The sequence below is a fragment of the Cervus canadensis genome, chromosome 32 (genome assembly GCF_019320065.1).
Source record: "Cervus canadensis isolate Bull #8, Minnesota chromosome 32, ASM1932006v1, whole genome shotgun sequence".
NCBI classification, from domain to species: Eukaryota; Metazoa; Chordata; class Mammalia; order Artiodactyla; family Cervidae; genus Cervus; species Cervus canadensis.
In genome coordinates this window covers 4,668,694-4,684,854 of record NC_057417.1, presented here as the reverse complement: position 1 = coordinate 4,684,854, position 16,161 = coordinate 4,668,694, and the positions used below count along the sequence as shown (strand labels likewise).

Sequence of the window (16,161 nt, the reverse complement as noted above, 5' to 3'; positions counted from 1 at the left end):
GTGAGGTACCTCGCCATTGCCCCTCAAATCCACTCCACTTCCATCTGCACACAGCGGGTAAGATCACTGCCGTTGAACTGCAAACCACCCACTTCTTCTCAGCCACCAGTCCCAGGGGGATTAGGGCATTCCAAGGGTGATCATGGTGGCTCGTGATTTGTGCCCCAGCCGCTGGCTCTGGGCCCCATCCTCCCTGACCCGTGACTGCAGGTCTCATCTCTGCAGCAGCCGGACAGCGGCTCTTAGGCATCTGGTGCTGCGCTGTGTGTCTCCATTGGTTCCACTGGCCTCAGAATGACCTGGGAGTGTGAAAAAGGCTGACGCCTAGTCTTCCCTCAGCGCCCCTGCGCTTGAGTCTCCGGTGGGCTCTGTCCCGCTTTGTCCCACTCTCCAGGCCGTTCTCTTGCCCACACTGGAGTGTGAGCCTGCCTGTCTTCAGGAGCTTGACAGTCTTGCCTCGGTTCGGGTTGGTGAGTCGCTGGTCATGTAACAGTTTGAAGCATCGTCTGCCTGTTTTCTCGGGTGGTGAGTCACGTCTCGTCTGAATGGGAATTGTGCTAACCACTGAGTCTGAAAACTGCCCAGCCAAATTGTCCCTAAGACGTCACTCATGGTCCCTGGGCCTGGCTTCCGTTTCAGCTGGTCACCTGTAGTTCTCTTTTCTTTCCTTCCTCTCAGGTATCTGTACCACGTGTTGACCAAAAACACCACCGTCACAGAACAGAACAGGAACCTGCTGGTGGAGACCATCCGATCCATCACCGAGATCCTGATCTGGGGGGATCAGAATGACAGCTCTGTATTTGAGTAAGGGTGTCTGTTTTTTTGTTTTTTGATCCTTCTTCTTCCTTTGCATGTTGTTCTAAATGTGAGCCGTGAGTCATTCCCGATGACGTCAGGGTTTGACACCAGTTTGGTCCTGCACCATTTTCTCTCTCTCTCTCAAATGTCCTTGAAACACTGTCGAAATGCCTGCTGAAAACAGGAAAGTTATGGAAATGAGTGTCCCTGGAGAAATCTGAAAATGTCATGGATAATTTTCCAAGTAATGTCTGATTATCTCCCCCAGAGGAAAGAGAAAATGTCTTGGGTGTTAGATTCCAAGTGAACTGAAAAGACCCTTCCCTGGGCTGAGGGTGGAGGTGGAGGACCCTAAGGGTTAGCAGCGATTGTGCTTCCTAGCGGCTGGCCACAGTGCTGAGCTCTTGATGAGACGATCCTTCTATGAGGAAGTCTCCCGACTCCCCCAGGGTGGAGGACCTGCTGCTGTCCGCATCTTCATCCCCACCCCCACAGATGTTTATGTTCAAGGTCGCGCAGCTGCTGAGTGAAGAAGCAGCGGCTAACACCAGAGCCCATGGAGGGGTTTCTCCTCACTCACACTTCTTGGTGAACACTCTTAGGCCCGCCTCAGTTTCCTCATCGTTAAGTGAGAGAGAGCAGGTTCCTTGCCCAGTGCCTGGTACAGAGTAGGCACTCGAGAAATATTAGCAAATGATCATTTTAGAAGGTGCCCCTACTGGATCATTAAGAAGCAAAGGCCATAACCTATGAACTGCTTTCCCCAACAGACCTGTCCTAACGTCTGAATGCAGAAGGATTGGGGTTGTGACAATCACCAAACACAGATTGTATTTTTATATAAACTAATCTCAATTGTAACTATTGAAGCCACTTAGTAAAACCACTTAAAACAAATACAGGTGTTCCCTTTCCAACCCAGCTTCCTTATTAGCTATTCTGATTTTCTGGCTGGTTCTGTGTTTTCATCAGTGAGGTTTTCATTAGATGGAGCTACTTGTGGGAAACGCAAACTGTGTGAAATACAGACCTGTGACACTGGTTGGGTTCCCTAAGGAAAACCTGAGTAATGAACAGGTGTTGCTTGTAAGCAGGACGAGTTGCCTTTCAGGATCTGTGGGGACTTTGCTGTTTGTTGGTTGCTTGGTATCTGTTTATGGAAATGAGAGAGACTCTTGGGCTAAAGATTGGAAACCATGTCATCTTTACTCAGTTCAGTTCAGTTGCTTAGTCATGTCTGACTCTTTGCGACCTCATGGACTGCAGCACACCAGGCTCCTCTGTCCATCACCAAATCCTGGAGCTTGCTCAAACTCATATCCATTGAGTCAGTGATGCCATCCAGTCATCTCATCCTCTGTCATCCCCTTCTTCTCCCGCCTTCAGTCTTTCCCAGCATCAGGGTCTTTTCTAATGAATCAGCTCTTCACATCAGGTGGCCAAAGTATTGGAGTTTCAGCCTCAGCATCAGTCCTTCCAATGAATATTCAGGACTGATTTCCTTTAGGATGGACAGGTTGGATCTCCTTGCAGTCCAAGGGACTCTCAAGAGTCTTCTCCAACACCACAGTTCAAAAGCATCAGTTCTTCGGCACTTAGCCTTCTTTGTGGTCCAACTTTCACATCCATACATGACTACTGGAAAAACCATAGTTTTGACCAGATGGACCTTTGTCAACAAAGTAATGTCTCTGCTTTTTTAATATGCTGTCTAGATTAGACATAGCTTTTCTTCCAAGGAGCAAACGTCTTTTAATTTCATGGCTGCCAGTTACCATCTGCAGTAATTTTGGAGCCCAAGAAAAAAAGGTTTCTTACTGTTTTAATGGTTTCCCCATTTATTTGCCATGAAGTGATGGGACCGGATGCCATGATCTTTGTTTTCTGAATGTTGAGCTTTAAGCCAGCTTTTTCACTCTCCTGTTTCACTTTCATCAAGAAGCTCTTTAGTTTCTCTTCGCTTTCTGCCATAAGCGTGGTGTCATCTGCATATCTGAGGTTATTGATGTGCACAGTGTACTTTGCATATAAGTTAAGTAAGCAGGGTAACAATATACAGCCTTGATGTGCCCCTTCCCCAATTTTGAACCAGTCCATTATTCCATGTCCAGTTCCAACTGTTGCTTCTTAACGTGCATACAGATTTCTCAGGAAGCAGGTGAGGTGGTCTGTATTCCCATCTGTTTAAGAATTTTCCAGGTTGTGGTGATCCACTCAGTTAAAGGCTTTAGTGTAGTCAGTAAGACAGAAGTAGGTGTTTTTCTGGACTTCGCTTGCTTTTTCTCTGATCCATTGGATGTTGGCAATTTGATTTCTGGTTCCTTTGCCTTTTCTAAATCCAGTTTGAACATCTCTAACTTCTTGCTTCATGTACTATTGAATCCTGGCTTGGAGAATTTTGAGCATTGCTTTACTAGCGTGTGAGATGAGTGCAGTTGTGCAGTAGTTTGAGCATTCTTTGGCATTGGAATGAAAACTGACCTTTTCCAATCCTGTGGTCACTGCTGAATTTTCCAAATTTGCTGGCATATTGAGTGCAGCACCTTCACAGCATCATCTTTTAGGATCTGAAAAGCTCAACTGGAATTCCATCACCTCCAGTAGCTTTGTTTGTAGTGATGCTTCCTAAGGCCCATTTGACTTTGCACTGTGGGATTTCTGGCTGTAGGTTAGTGATCATACCATCGTCGTTATCTGGGTCATTAAGATCTTTTTTGTATAGTTCTTCTGTGTATTGTTGCCACCTCTTCTTAATATCTTCTACTTCTGTTAGGTCCATATTCTGTCTTTTATTGTGCGCATCTTTGCATGAAATGTTGCCTTGGTATCTCTAATTTTCTTGAAGAAGTCTCTAATCTTTCCCATCCTATTGTTTTCCTCTATTTCTTTGCATTGATCACTGAGGAAGGCTTTGTTATCTCTCCTTGCTGTTCTTTGGAACTCTGCATTCAGATGGGTATCTTTGGTTTTCGCTTCTCTTCTTTTCACAGCTATTTGTAAGGCCTCCTCAGACAACCATTTTGCCTTTTGGCATTTCTTTTTCTTGGGGATGGTTTTGATCACCACCTGTACAATGTTACGAATCTCCGTCCATAGTTCTTCAGGCGCTCTCTCAGACTAATCCTTTGAATCTATTTGTCACTTCCACTGTATAATCATAAGGGATTTAATTTAGGTCATACCTGAATGATCTAGTGGTTTTCCCTACTTTCTTCAATAAGGAGTTCATGACCTGTACCACAGTCAGCTCCAGGTCTTGTTTTTGCTGACTGTATAGAGCTTCTCCATCTTCCATTACAGAGAATATAATTAATCTGATCTCAGCATTGACCATCTGGTGATGTCCATGTGTAGAGTCATCTCTTGTGTTGTTGGAAGAGGGTGTTTTCTGTGACCAGTGCGTTCTGTAGGCAAAACTCTGTTAGCCTTTGCCCTGCTTCATTTTGTACTCCAAGGCCAAACTTGCAAGGTGTTTCTTGACTTCTTACTTTTGCATTCCAGTCGCCTATGATGAAAAGGACATCTTTTTCTGGTGTTAGTTCTAGAAGGTCTTGTAGGTCCTCATAGAAATGTTCAGCTTCTTTGGAAGTTGTGGTTGGGACATAGATTTGGATTACTGTGATAGTGAATGGTTTGCCTTGGAAACGAACAGAGTCACCTTTACTAGAATGGAATTTTTTAGTCCACTTGTCATCTTAGAGAAACTGCTGAGCTCTCAGAGGCCCAGTTATTCTTAAATCACTGCCCTGCAGAGGCCCCAAGAGAATTTGTTTTTAATCCATTTTAAAGTTTCTGGATAATTTTAGATTTTAGATTACACAGAAGGTTTCCATTTACCCCTCACCCTGTTCCCCTGTTAATATCATTTGTCAAAACACCACTATTACATCAACTCCAGACTTGATTTGGAATCTACCAGTTTTTCCATTAACATCCTCTTTTTGCTCTGGGATCCCAATCCAGGCGCCACAGTGCATGTAGTTGTTAGGTCTCTCCGGTGTCCTGTGGTCTGTGACAGTTGTTTAGCTTTCTCTTGCTTTATATGACCTTGATGGTCTTGAGGACTGGCCAGCTGTCTTGTGGAATGTCCCCCAGTCTGGGTTTCTTTGCTGTTTCTCTCCTGATTAGCCTGGAAGTTTGGGGGACAAGTGCTTCCTGGGGAAGTGCCCTTCCCCTCCCGGGATGTCATTGTTCCTGACAGCCACGTGATCCCTGGTGGGTTAGCCTGATGACTTGGCCCAGCTGGTATCTGCCAGGGTTTTCTACCCTAAGGTTACTCTTTCCTCCTCACCTATCTCCACAAGTGAGTCCAGCTTCATGGGGGTGTGGGAATTAAGCTCCACCTTCTTGAAGGAGGGTGAATCTACAGACAATATTTGAAATTCTTCTGCATAGAACATTTGTCTCTTCTCCTCATTTATTAATCTGTACAGTCATTTATTTATATACATCTCTTGAAGATTTTGCAGGTTTGGTTCCAGGGCACCTCAATAAGGTCAATATTGCAGTAAAGCAAGTCATGTGAATTTTTTACTAGTCCCAGTGCATATAAGTTATGTTCACACTGTTCTGTAGTCTGTCAAGGGTGCAGTAGCCTTGTGTCTGCAAAATCAGCATGCCTACCTCAATTAAAAAATAAAGCTGTTGGGAAAATGGCGCCAACACACTTGCTTAACACAAGGTTTCAATTGTAAAAAGACAGCATCTGCAAGGTGCAGGTATATCAACATGGACTTGTGGGTGTTCATTTTGTACTCTGGATGATAATCCAGGGCTCTGGGATTTATTTTCTGCTGGTGTTGTTCCAGCTTTGAGCATTGGGAGCTCTTTCGGGTCGCTTCCTGTGTCCCTGTGACACAGCCCCGTCCTTTTGGATTTGGAGCACTTCCTTACTCTCTGGTCCCCTGTGGTGCTCCAGGCTCATCTGGCATGTTCCCTGCCCCAGCCCTAGAATTAGCCATTTTCCCAAGGATCCCCTCACTCCCCTAGGGGGTTGTAAAAATCCAGGCACCCAAATTTCACACTAGACATATTCAATCTACCCCTGGACTAGATCTAGGTACAGACATGTTGACAAGTTCCCAAGCTGGTCCTTGGGCCACAGTGACCTTACTGGGTGACACTTGGCAGTCACTGCTTTATACAACCTGAAGCAGAGGAAGACACGATTGGTCAAGTGGTAGAAATATTCTGGGGGTCATTGTGGATGACATTTGTTGGCACACAGACTCCCAGAGTTAGAGCTGGAAAAGAATTTAGGGGTCCCTTTAAGGTCAGATTTATTTATTCATTTACCCTTTCAGACAGAAGGTCTGCAGGACCGAGCAAGTACCAGGCCCATGGTCCTGCCAGCAGGGAGCTGACAGGAGAGGGAAGAGAGAGACCCCCCAACTGAGTCAGCAACAGACCCACGAGATGGCTAGGACTTGTCCTGAGCATCCTAGATGAGAGGTGACCTGGTCTCAGCTTGAATTGTTGTTTAGTCGCTAAGTCAGGCCTGACTCTTTGTAACCCCATGGATTGTAGCCCACCAGGCCCATCTGTCCATGGGATTTTCCAGGCAGGCATATTGGAGTGGGTAGCCATTCCCTTCTCCAGGGGATCTTCCTGACCCCAGGATCGAACCTGCGTCTCCTGCATTGACAAGAAGATTCTTTACCAGTGAGGCACCAGGAAGCCCCTTAGCTTGAATATGGAGAACATAACTAGAAACATTTTCTTCCTTTAAAGAAAGGCATTAGGGGGTCTCCATTTCAAGACTAAAAGAGCCATTGTGTGCCCCCCAAAGTCAGTGCCCCCAGCCTGCATGCAGACAGACATTCTGTCCAGGACAAGAAAGGCCTGGGGACGGGCTGGTGTCCCGTGACCGCATCAGCACTTTCTCTTTTCTTGCAGTTCTCATTCCCTAGATGTGGAAATGACCAGCTTGCCAATCGAGAAACCAGCCAAACTCTTTAACTGTTCAGCATCCTCGTGCCCCTTTGCGGGGAATTACTCTGGTTCCTAGGTTGCTGGGGAGCAGTCAGAGCTATGAAACCTAAGGAAGGAGACTTAGGGGGAACAACTAAGCTTATAAAATATGGATGGAAAACAGCTGCTTGTTGGTTTTAGAAGCGTAGATAGATCACTGTGTCATCATTTAGTTGGGAAAGACCTTTCCCCCTCTATCCGAGATCTGGACGTCCACCACTTCCCAGAGTCAGCACTGTTCTCACATTCCGGGAGGAGAGTCTGAAAGGTTGCGTTTCTCTGAATGGAAGACGGCGGCGTGGAAACTGGGTGTCTGGGAAGCCAAGCCCACACGAGTGATGTGACCAGGCCGCTCCGCAGATGCCTCTGTGGGGTTGCACACACGTGTGCTGGGTGTGCAGCTGGAGGATGATGTGCATCTCCACGTGTGGAAGGCCACTGACCCTGTCCCCTTCTCCCCCCAGCTTCTTCCTGGAGAAGAACATGTTCGTTTTCTTCCTGAACATTCTGCGCCAGAAGTCGGGCCGCTACGTGTGCGTCCAGCTGCTGCAGACCCTGAACATCCTCTTCGAGAACATCAGTCACGAGACCTCGCTCTGTAAGGGCGGTCCTGACCCTGGCCTCCACGCCGCTGGGTGTCGCCGCACATCGCGTGCTGTGGTTTTCGTGTTGCTTTGTGAATGTCTGTGCCCACCATGTGTCTTGGTATGCCTGGGCTGCCTGAGCGCATGCCCCAGGCTGGGCGGCTTAGACGACAGAAATGCATTTTCTCACAGTGCCCGCGGCTGGCAGTCCAAGATCTTGGTGGCGTCAGGGCTGGTTTCTGGTGAGGCCTGTCTTCCTGGGTTGCCGAGGGCCTCTTTCTCTTTGTGTCCTCACATGTTCGTTCCTCTGTGCACGTGGAGAGAGAATCCTGATGTCTCTCCCTTTTTGTAAAGACACCAGTCTTCTTGGATCAGGGCCCCACCCTCTGACCTCATGTGACCTTTAATTACCTCCTGAAGTCCTCCGTTTCCAGATACAGTCCCTTTGGGGGTTAGGGTTTCAGCACATGAGTTTTGGGGGCACACAGTTCAGTCCCTAGTGCCATTTTTAATCCCTGCATGGTAGGGCTAAGAGAGGGCTCCCCTCTGCTGGGTGGTTCCGGGGGTATTTGCATGTCTTCTTTATAACCCGTTATTAAAGAGCTTGGGTCGCTAACAGCCAACAGAATAAGCGCTGGAAGCAGCAGGATGAGGAAGAACGTGGCCGAGGGCGTGGCTTTGGCCCCGGGCATGGGGGGGGCGGGGTGTGACTCGGAGCCTCTCCCCGGCGCTTGCTGAGCCCCAGGCTCGTCTGAAACAGCCACCCTGCGAGGCGGGTGCTGTCAGTGCCCTGATTTAATACTCAGAGAGTCTGAGTCACTGGCCCCAGGTCACAGCTCTAGCAAGGCCGGAATCCAGAAGGGGTTTCAGCCCAGGCAAATTAACTCAGTGGTCATTAGCTGGGGGTGACTGTGCTCCCAATGAACATTTGTCAGTGTCTGGAGACATTCTTGGTGGGGGAGGCTGTGCTACTGGTCTCTGGGCAGAGGTCAGTGATGCTGTTAAAATCCTACAACATGCAGGACAGCCCCCCACTATTCCCCACAATAAAGGAATAGTTAGCCCAAAATGTCAACAGTGCCCAGGGTGCGAAACCCTGGTTTAGCTCCTAATCCTCTGTGCTTGATCAAAAGCTTTTTTATTCCAAGATGACCGCACCAAGCCTCAGGGCCTGCCTGCTGGAAGCAGGGAAGAGAAAACAGGTGATGGGATGCCTGTGTCACAGGCGGGCTCTTGGCCCCCAAAACAGGGGTGAGAAATGCGTTTCCCCTGAGGAGGGAGGAGGCAGGGGAGGAAAGAGCTGCTGGCTGACGGCCACTAGATGGCGCTGCTGTCCTGGGACGCGGCCACTGGATGGTGCTGCTGTCCCCGAAAATGGCCACTAGATGGCATTGCTGTCCCAGGAGACGCCTGAGGCTTCCCCCGTCTGTGAACTGGCAAATGTGATTTGACTCACTCTCCCTGAGTGGTTTCCCTGTTAACAGCTTTGGTTATGCTGGATGTGAATTGCGGGCAGTTTCTGAAAACTCCGAGAGGGGAAGGCCCAGCTCCGTATTGCAATTCATGGACTGAGAGCCAAGCAAGTCCCAGGCCTGGTACTGCCAACATACGCCCCATGCATATTCCAGGGCGCTGACTCGCCAAGCGGCAGTTTCTGCCTCTCTGAAGTGGAGAGAATCTGAGAACCCGGAGACTGGAGTGGCTTGAGGACAAGTGTGAGAGCGGGTGTGCACAGCGTAGAGTGGGTCTGGCAGGTGGAAGTTTCCAGTTAAAGCTGGCTTTATCCTTAAACCCAGTGTTCCCTCATGTGGCGGTTCTCTGGTAACCCAGCTGACCTCAGGGCTACGGGATTGAAGAGGGGGTTGGGGGCAATAGAAAATGCTGGGCTTTCTGGATCACAGGGCCTCTCTTGCCTCAGGGCTAAAGAGGATATTGTGCTGTAAGAAAACCCAGGCAGATGTTGCTGGCCTGCAGGGAATTCACCAGAGCACTTTCATAAGCCCTGCCAAGGCAGTAAAAAGTACTCTGTTTTTATAGAACTTGGATGTATGGGGGTGAGAAGGATGGGTGCCTTTTGCTTTTAATTTTCTGATTATAGGAAGAAAATGTCTCCATTGTAAAACAACAACAAAAAGTTAAATGAAAAAGCTATAGAAAGCAGAAGTTCTGGAGAATCTCACCCTAACAGTTCAGTGTTAACACCTACTGTTTTGCCATCTGCTTTCTTTTTTTTTCCTGAACTTAACTAGTGTATCTTAGATTTTCATGTTGTCCATTCATGCATCCCAGCGTTGTTTGGTTCAAGAGCCGCCTCTTTCTGGGCCATAGCTTACTTAACGTGACTGCGGGCATCTAGGTGGTTCCCGGGCTTTCATTATTACGAGCAGGCACTTCACGAGTGCACCTGTTGCCTGTAGGGTTTGGTGACCTAAGTGACGTCAGGCCCGAGAGCCTGAGATTACTTAGAGACTCCTGGGTTTATTATAAAAGGATACCACAGAAAGCCGGCCACGCGGCGAGGGCGTAGTAGAAAAATCCCAGTCGAATAATAGAGGCGCCTGCACCGCCCCCACCGTGGCCCCGCCACCCACAGAGTCCGGTCTGGAGGCCCGGAAAAGTCCCTCGGGGGATGCATGGGAGCGCAGGGCTCTTCCAGCTCGGGGTGCAGCCAGGAGGCCGCAGGCTGCTCACCCCCAGCAGCCAGCACAGGCGTCTATGTCTCTGGTGGCCCGGGAACCACTCAGCAGTCCCAGCAGGGCCGACATTCCTTCTCCTGCGGCCCATTCGTCCCCCTCCGCCAACCGCAGCAGGCCAGACACAGTAGAGCGAAGCAGCCCCACCTGGCTGCTTGTTGCAAGTGTGGATTCTGGGTGGGAAGGTCGTGGCCTGTTCCTAGAACAGGATTCTGTATAGCCACAAGGAGACAAAGGAAGCGACATGGATAACTGGGCCGTGGTGATGAGTGAGAAGCCACACGCCAGGTGGGGGCTTCCCGTGTGAGTCACTACACAGAGTTCAGGAGCAGGCAGAACGAGTCTGCGGGGCGGGGAGTTAGGCTGAGGTTCTGTCCTGGGGAGAGGGGACGGATGGAGCAGGGCTATGAGTGTCTTTCGGGAGCTAGAAGCACACTGTCTGATCAGGGTGGTGCTTACCTGGTGCATTTATTTGCAAAAATTCATCACGCTGGACACCTAAGAGGTGTGAGGTGTGTGTGTATGTGTACCTTTATATACACATATATATGTACACACACAAATAAATATATACACACGTAAGTACGAGTACTTAAAACTCCTATGCATTGCCACATATATCAAGCTATACACTTAGATTTGTGATATATGTAACCTCATTTTTTAATAAGATATTGAAGATAGTTCCCTGTGCTATACAGTAGGTCTTTGTTATTTATTTTATATGTAGTAATATTAGTATATTATAGGCAACCCTGGTGGCAGACAGTAAAGAATCTGCCTGCAGTGCGGGAGACCTGGGTCCGATCCCTGGGTTGGGAAGATCCCCTGAAGGAGGGCATGGCAACCCACTCCAGTATTCTTGCCTGGAGAATCCCACGGACAGAGGAGCCTGGAGGTCTACAGTCCATAGGGTCACAAAGTGTCAGACACGACCGAAGCGACTTAGCACAATATATATAGTGTAAAATATATCTCTGTATATAGTATAAAATATTATACATAGTATAAAATATTGTATATAGTATAAAATAAGTAAGTATATATAGTAGTGTATATCTATTAATCTCAAATTCCAAATTTATCCCTGCCCTGCTTTTACGCTTTGGCAACCAAAAGTTTGTTATCTGTGAGTTTGTTTCTATTTTGTAAATAAGTTCCTTTGTATCATTTTTTTTAAGAGTCCACATAAAAGTGACATCACAGTTTGTCTGACTTACTTCACTTGGTATGAAAATCTCTAGGTCCATTCTTGTTGCTGTGAATGGTAGTATTTCATTCTTTTTGTGGCTAATATCCCTCTGTGTGTGTGTGTGAGTGTGAGACATTATCTTTATCCATTCATCTATTGATGAACACCTGGATTTCTTCCATGTCTTGGCTATTGTAAATAGTACTGCTATGAACACGGGTACGTGTGTCTTTTCAAGCCAGAGTTGTCATCTTTTCTGGATATGTGACCAGGAGTGGAATTGATGGGTAGTATTCTAGTCCTGTTTTTAGTTTGTTAAGGCACCTCCGTCGTGGCGGCGCCAGTGTGCATTCCCACCGACAGTACAGGATGGTTCCCTTTTCTCCACACCCTCTCCAGCATTTATTATTTGTAGACTTTTTGGTGATTGCCATTCTGACCAGAATGAGGTGATATGATATCACCTCTGAGCAGAATGATGTGATCAACTCATTGTAGTTTTGATTTTCATTTCTCTAATCATTAGTGATGTTGAGCATCTTTTTTTTGTGACTGTCGGCCATCTGTACGTCTTCTTTGGAGAGATGTCTGTTCAGGTCTTCTCTCCACGTTTTTTGATTGGGTTGTTTATTTTTGTTGATATTGAGCTGTGTGAACTGTTTATATATTTTGGAAATTAAGCCCTTGTTGGTCACATCATTTGCAAATATTTTCTCCCATTCTGTATCTTTTCATTTTGTTTATGGATTCTTTTGCTATGTAAAAGCTTATAGATTTGATTGGGTCCCATTTGTTTATTTTTGTTTTTATTTCTATTGCTTTGGGAGACTGACCAAGAAAACATTGGTACAATTTATGTCAGAGAATGTTTTGCTTATGTTCTCTTCTAGGAGTGTTATGGTGTCGTGAATTTAAGTCTTTAAGTCATTTTTGAATTTATTTTTGTGTTTGGTAAGAGGGTATGTTCTCCCTTCATTTAGTTACATATGGCGCTCTCGCTTTGAAACACTGCTTGCTGAAGAGACTGCCTTTTTGTCATTGTATATTCTTGCTGCCTTTGTTGAAGGTTAGTCAATTGTAGGTGTGAAAGTTTACTTCTGGGATCTCTATTCTGGCCCATAAATCTGTCTGTTTTTGTGCCAATACCACACTGTTTTGATGACTGTGACTTTGTAGTATTGTCGGAAATCTGGGAGGGTTATGCCTCTAGCTTTGTTCTTTTTCCTCAAGAGTGCTGTGGCAGTTCTGGGTCTTTTATGGTTCCATATAAATTTTAGGATTATTTTTTCTACTTCTGTGAAAGACATCATGGGTAATTTGCTAGGGATCACATTAAATCTATAGATTGCTTTGGGTAGTATGGCCATTTTAACTATGTTAAGTCTTCCAATCCAGGCGCTTGGGGTGTCTTTCCATCTCCTCAGAGCATCTTCAGTTTCCTTTCTTGGTATTTTTTACTTTTCAGTGTGTATCTTTCACCTCCTTGATCAGGTTTATTCCTAGGGTTTTTTTTTTTTTTGACATGATTTTAAAAGGGATTGTCTTTTTTTCCTCTCTCTAACTTTCTGATATTTCATTGTTAGTGTAAAGAAATGTGACAGATTTCTGTATGTTAATCTTATATCCTGCTACTTTCCTAAGTTCATTTATCAGTTCTAATAGTTTTTTTGTGAAATCTTTGTGTGCATATGTGCTTAGTCATGTCCGACCCTTTGCAACCCCATGGACTGTAGGCCTTCAGGTTCCTCTGTCCATGGAATTTTCTAGGCAGGAATACTGGAGTGGGTTGCCATTTCCTACTCCAAGGGATCGTCTCAACTCAGGGATTGAACCCACATCTCTTGTGTCTCCTGCATTGGTAGGTGAATTCTTTCCCACTGGTACCACCTTTAGGGTTTTCTATATAGAGTATCTTGTCATCTGCATGTAATGACAATTTTACTTATGCCCTTCCACCTTCCAATTTGGATGCCTTTTATTTCTTTTTCTTGTCTGATTTTTATGTCTAAGACTTCCAATACTATGTTGAATAAAAGTGGTAAGAGTGGGCATCATTGTCTTGTTACATAATTTAATGGGAAGGCTTTCAGCTTTTCATCATTGAGTATCATGTTGGCTGTGGGTTTGTCATAAATGACTTTTATTATGTTGAGATATGTTCCCTCTAGACCCACTTTGGTGAAAATTTTTATCATGAAGGAATGTTGAATTTTATCAAATGCTTTTTCCATATCTGTTGAGATGATCATGTGACTTTTGTCTTTCCTTTTGTTGATGTGGTATATCACACTAATTGATTTGCGTTGTTGAACCATCCTTGTGACCCTAGGGTGAATCCAACTTGATCACAGTGTGTGATCTTTTTTATCTGTTGTTGGATGTGGTTTGCTAATATTTTGTTCAAAATTTTTGCCTCTGTATTCATCAAAGAGACTGGCCTGTAATTTTCCTTTTTAGTAGTATCTTTGTCTGGTTTTGGTATCAGGGTCTTGGTGGCTCATAGAAGGAATTTGGGAGTGTTCCCTCCTCTACAGTCTTTTGGAAGAGTTGAGTTTTTAAAAATTAATTAACTTATTTACTTTTGGCTGTGCTGGGTCTTGGTTGCTATGCTCGGGCTTTCACTAATTGTGGTGCACAGGCTTCTCACTGCGTTGGTCTCTCTTGCTGCAGAGGCTCTAGGGCACGCAGGCTTCAGTAGCTGTGACGCATGGGCTCAGTTGCCCTGTGGCATGTGGAATCTTGCCAAAGCAGGGATCAAACTGGTGTGGCCTGCATTGGCAGGCAGGTTCTTACCCACTGGACCACCAGGGAAGTCCTGAAAGAGTTTCAGAAGGATCACTGCAAGTTCTTTTATGTTTGGTAGAATTCCCCAGTGAAGCCATCTGGTTCTGGTCCTAGACTTTTGTTTGAAGGGAGTTTTTTCTTTTTTTGAATTACAGATTCTGTTTCCCTTCTAGTGATTAGTCTATTTCTTTTTGATTCAGTTGTGGAGGGCTGTATGGACAAGTTTCTAGAAACTTGTCCATGTCTTCTAGGTTGTCCACTTTGTTGGCATATGACCCTTTAGAGTATATGCTTGTGATTTTTTTGCTTTTTGTGTTTCTGCAGTATCAGTTGTTATTTCTCTTTTTTTGTTTCTTATTTTGTTTATTTGGGTTCTCTGTTTTTTCTTGGGGAGCCTGGCCACAGGTTTGTTGATTTTGTTTATCCTTTCAAAACACTAGCTCTTGGTCTTATTGATTTTTTAAATTGTTTTCTTTATTTATTTCCTCTCTGATTTTTACTATTTCCTTCCTCCTGCTGACTTTAGGTTTTGTTTGTTCTTTTTCTATTTCTTTTAGGTGGTAGGTTAGGTTGTCTTTCTTGAGATTTTCCTTTTTTGAGGAAGGCCCATATGGGCTTCCTTTGTGGCTCAGCTGGTAAAGAATCCACCTGCAGTGCAGGAGACCTGGTTTGGGAAGATCCCCTGGAGAAGGGAATGGCTACCCACTCCAGTATTCTGGCCTAGAGTCGCAGAGTCGGACAGGACTGAGTGACTTTGACTTTGACTTTCACTTGTATCACTTTGAACTGCCTTCTTAGGACTGCTTTTGTTGCATCCTATAGATTTTGGGCTTCCCAGGTGGCACTAGTGGTAAAGAATCCGCTTGTCAATGCAGGAGGTGCAGGAAATATGGGTTCGATCCCTGGGTTGGGAAGATCCCCTGGAGGAGCGCACGGCAACCCACTTTCATGCTCTTGCCTGGAGAATCCTATGGACAGAAGACCTTGGCAGGTTACAGTCCATGGGGTCACAAAGAGTCGGACACGACTGAAGTGACTTAGTACGCACAGATTTTGTATGATTGTGTACAACCTCATTTTTGTGCTTAAGTTGCTTCAGTCATGTCTGACTCTGACGCTATGGACTGTAGCACAGCCAGACTCATCTGTCCATGGGATTTTCCTCATTTTGAAATGTGTTAAAATTCTTAGGACCCCACTGCCTGTTCTGTTAGAGTGAGCCGTGAGACTTACCTCAAGAATTGTTGTAATTGAGATTTTGAAAGCGACAGACTTGATGTCCTACCTGCAGCGCCTCGGAGACCGTCCTGAGGCGACCCTGGCAGCGTGCCCTCCCTGCGGCCCCTCTCGTCCCGTGCCCCTGGATGACTCTTCTTGGTGTATTTGGTAGTTCCAACCTTTTCAGTAATTCTCTGAGTGGCCTAAGTTAGGTACCTCTTTGGCAGCAAACAGCTTTCTGTTTTTTTCTGTTTCCCCCAAGAACAGCAGTCATGGCGACGGGTGGACTGGGGGTGGAGGTTCGGGGTCTCCAAGTCCCAGTACGGAGGTGAAGTGTGGTAGCTCATGCGATAGAGGGCTCCTCAGTGTCCGCAGAGCTTTTCCTGTTTTACCTGCTTCCTCACGTGAGGAAGGTCCCGTTAATTCCTGTTTGCAGATGGGAGAGCTGGGGAGTGAGGAGCGTAAGCATCCGGCCCAAGGTCACCCAGCTGGGAAGCCGCTGAGGCAGTGTGGGTCCAAGTTTACCTTTGAAGCCAGTGCTTCTGAGATGTGAGCATGACGGGGAAGCCCAGCGGGCCTTCTTAACACACAGAGCGCTGCGCCCACCCAGAGATCTGAGTAGGTGGGCAGGGCCGGGGCCCAAGACCCCGCAAGTCTTGATAAGCTCCAGGGAGGCCATATTGCTGGTCCCACAGCCAGAAGTAGAGAGGCGCCGGCCCGCTCTCCCGCCTCGCTGAGTCTGCCCGTATGCTGGTGTGGGTCATGCCCAGCCTTTACCCATCTGTGGGGAGGCAGCCAGAATGGAAGAGCAGACGGTGGGCATGGCAGCGCTGGCTTCGCAGGGTGGCTGGTGAGGACTCAGAGGACAACTTGTTTGGCCAGGGCCCAAGGCCGAGACTGCAGAGTGCAGGCCCATGAG

General features: G+C 46.6%; 1 protein-coding gene across 5 annotated transcripts in view; it reads left to right on the top strand.

Annotated features, from left to right (window-relative positions):
* The window catches only part of CLEC16A (C-type lectin domain containing 16A), a 231,624-nt gene that overhangs the window by 11,702 nt on the left and 203,761 nt on the right, over positions 1–16,161 (top strand). For all 5 annotated transcript variants that reach the window (XM_043456684.1, XM_043456686.1, XM_043456683.1 and 2 more), the window contains exons 2-3: positions 679–807; positions 7,236–7,369. In XM_043456684.1, the coding sequence (XP_043312619.1) occupies positions 679–807; positions 7,236–7,369 (263 nt within the window). The remainder of the gene's footprint in view (positions 1–678; positions 808–7,235; positions 7,370–16,161) is intronic.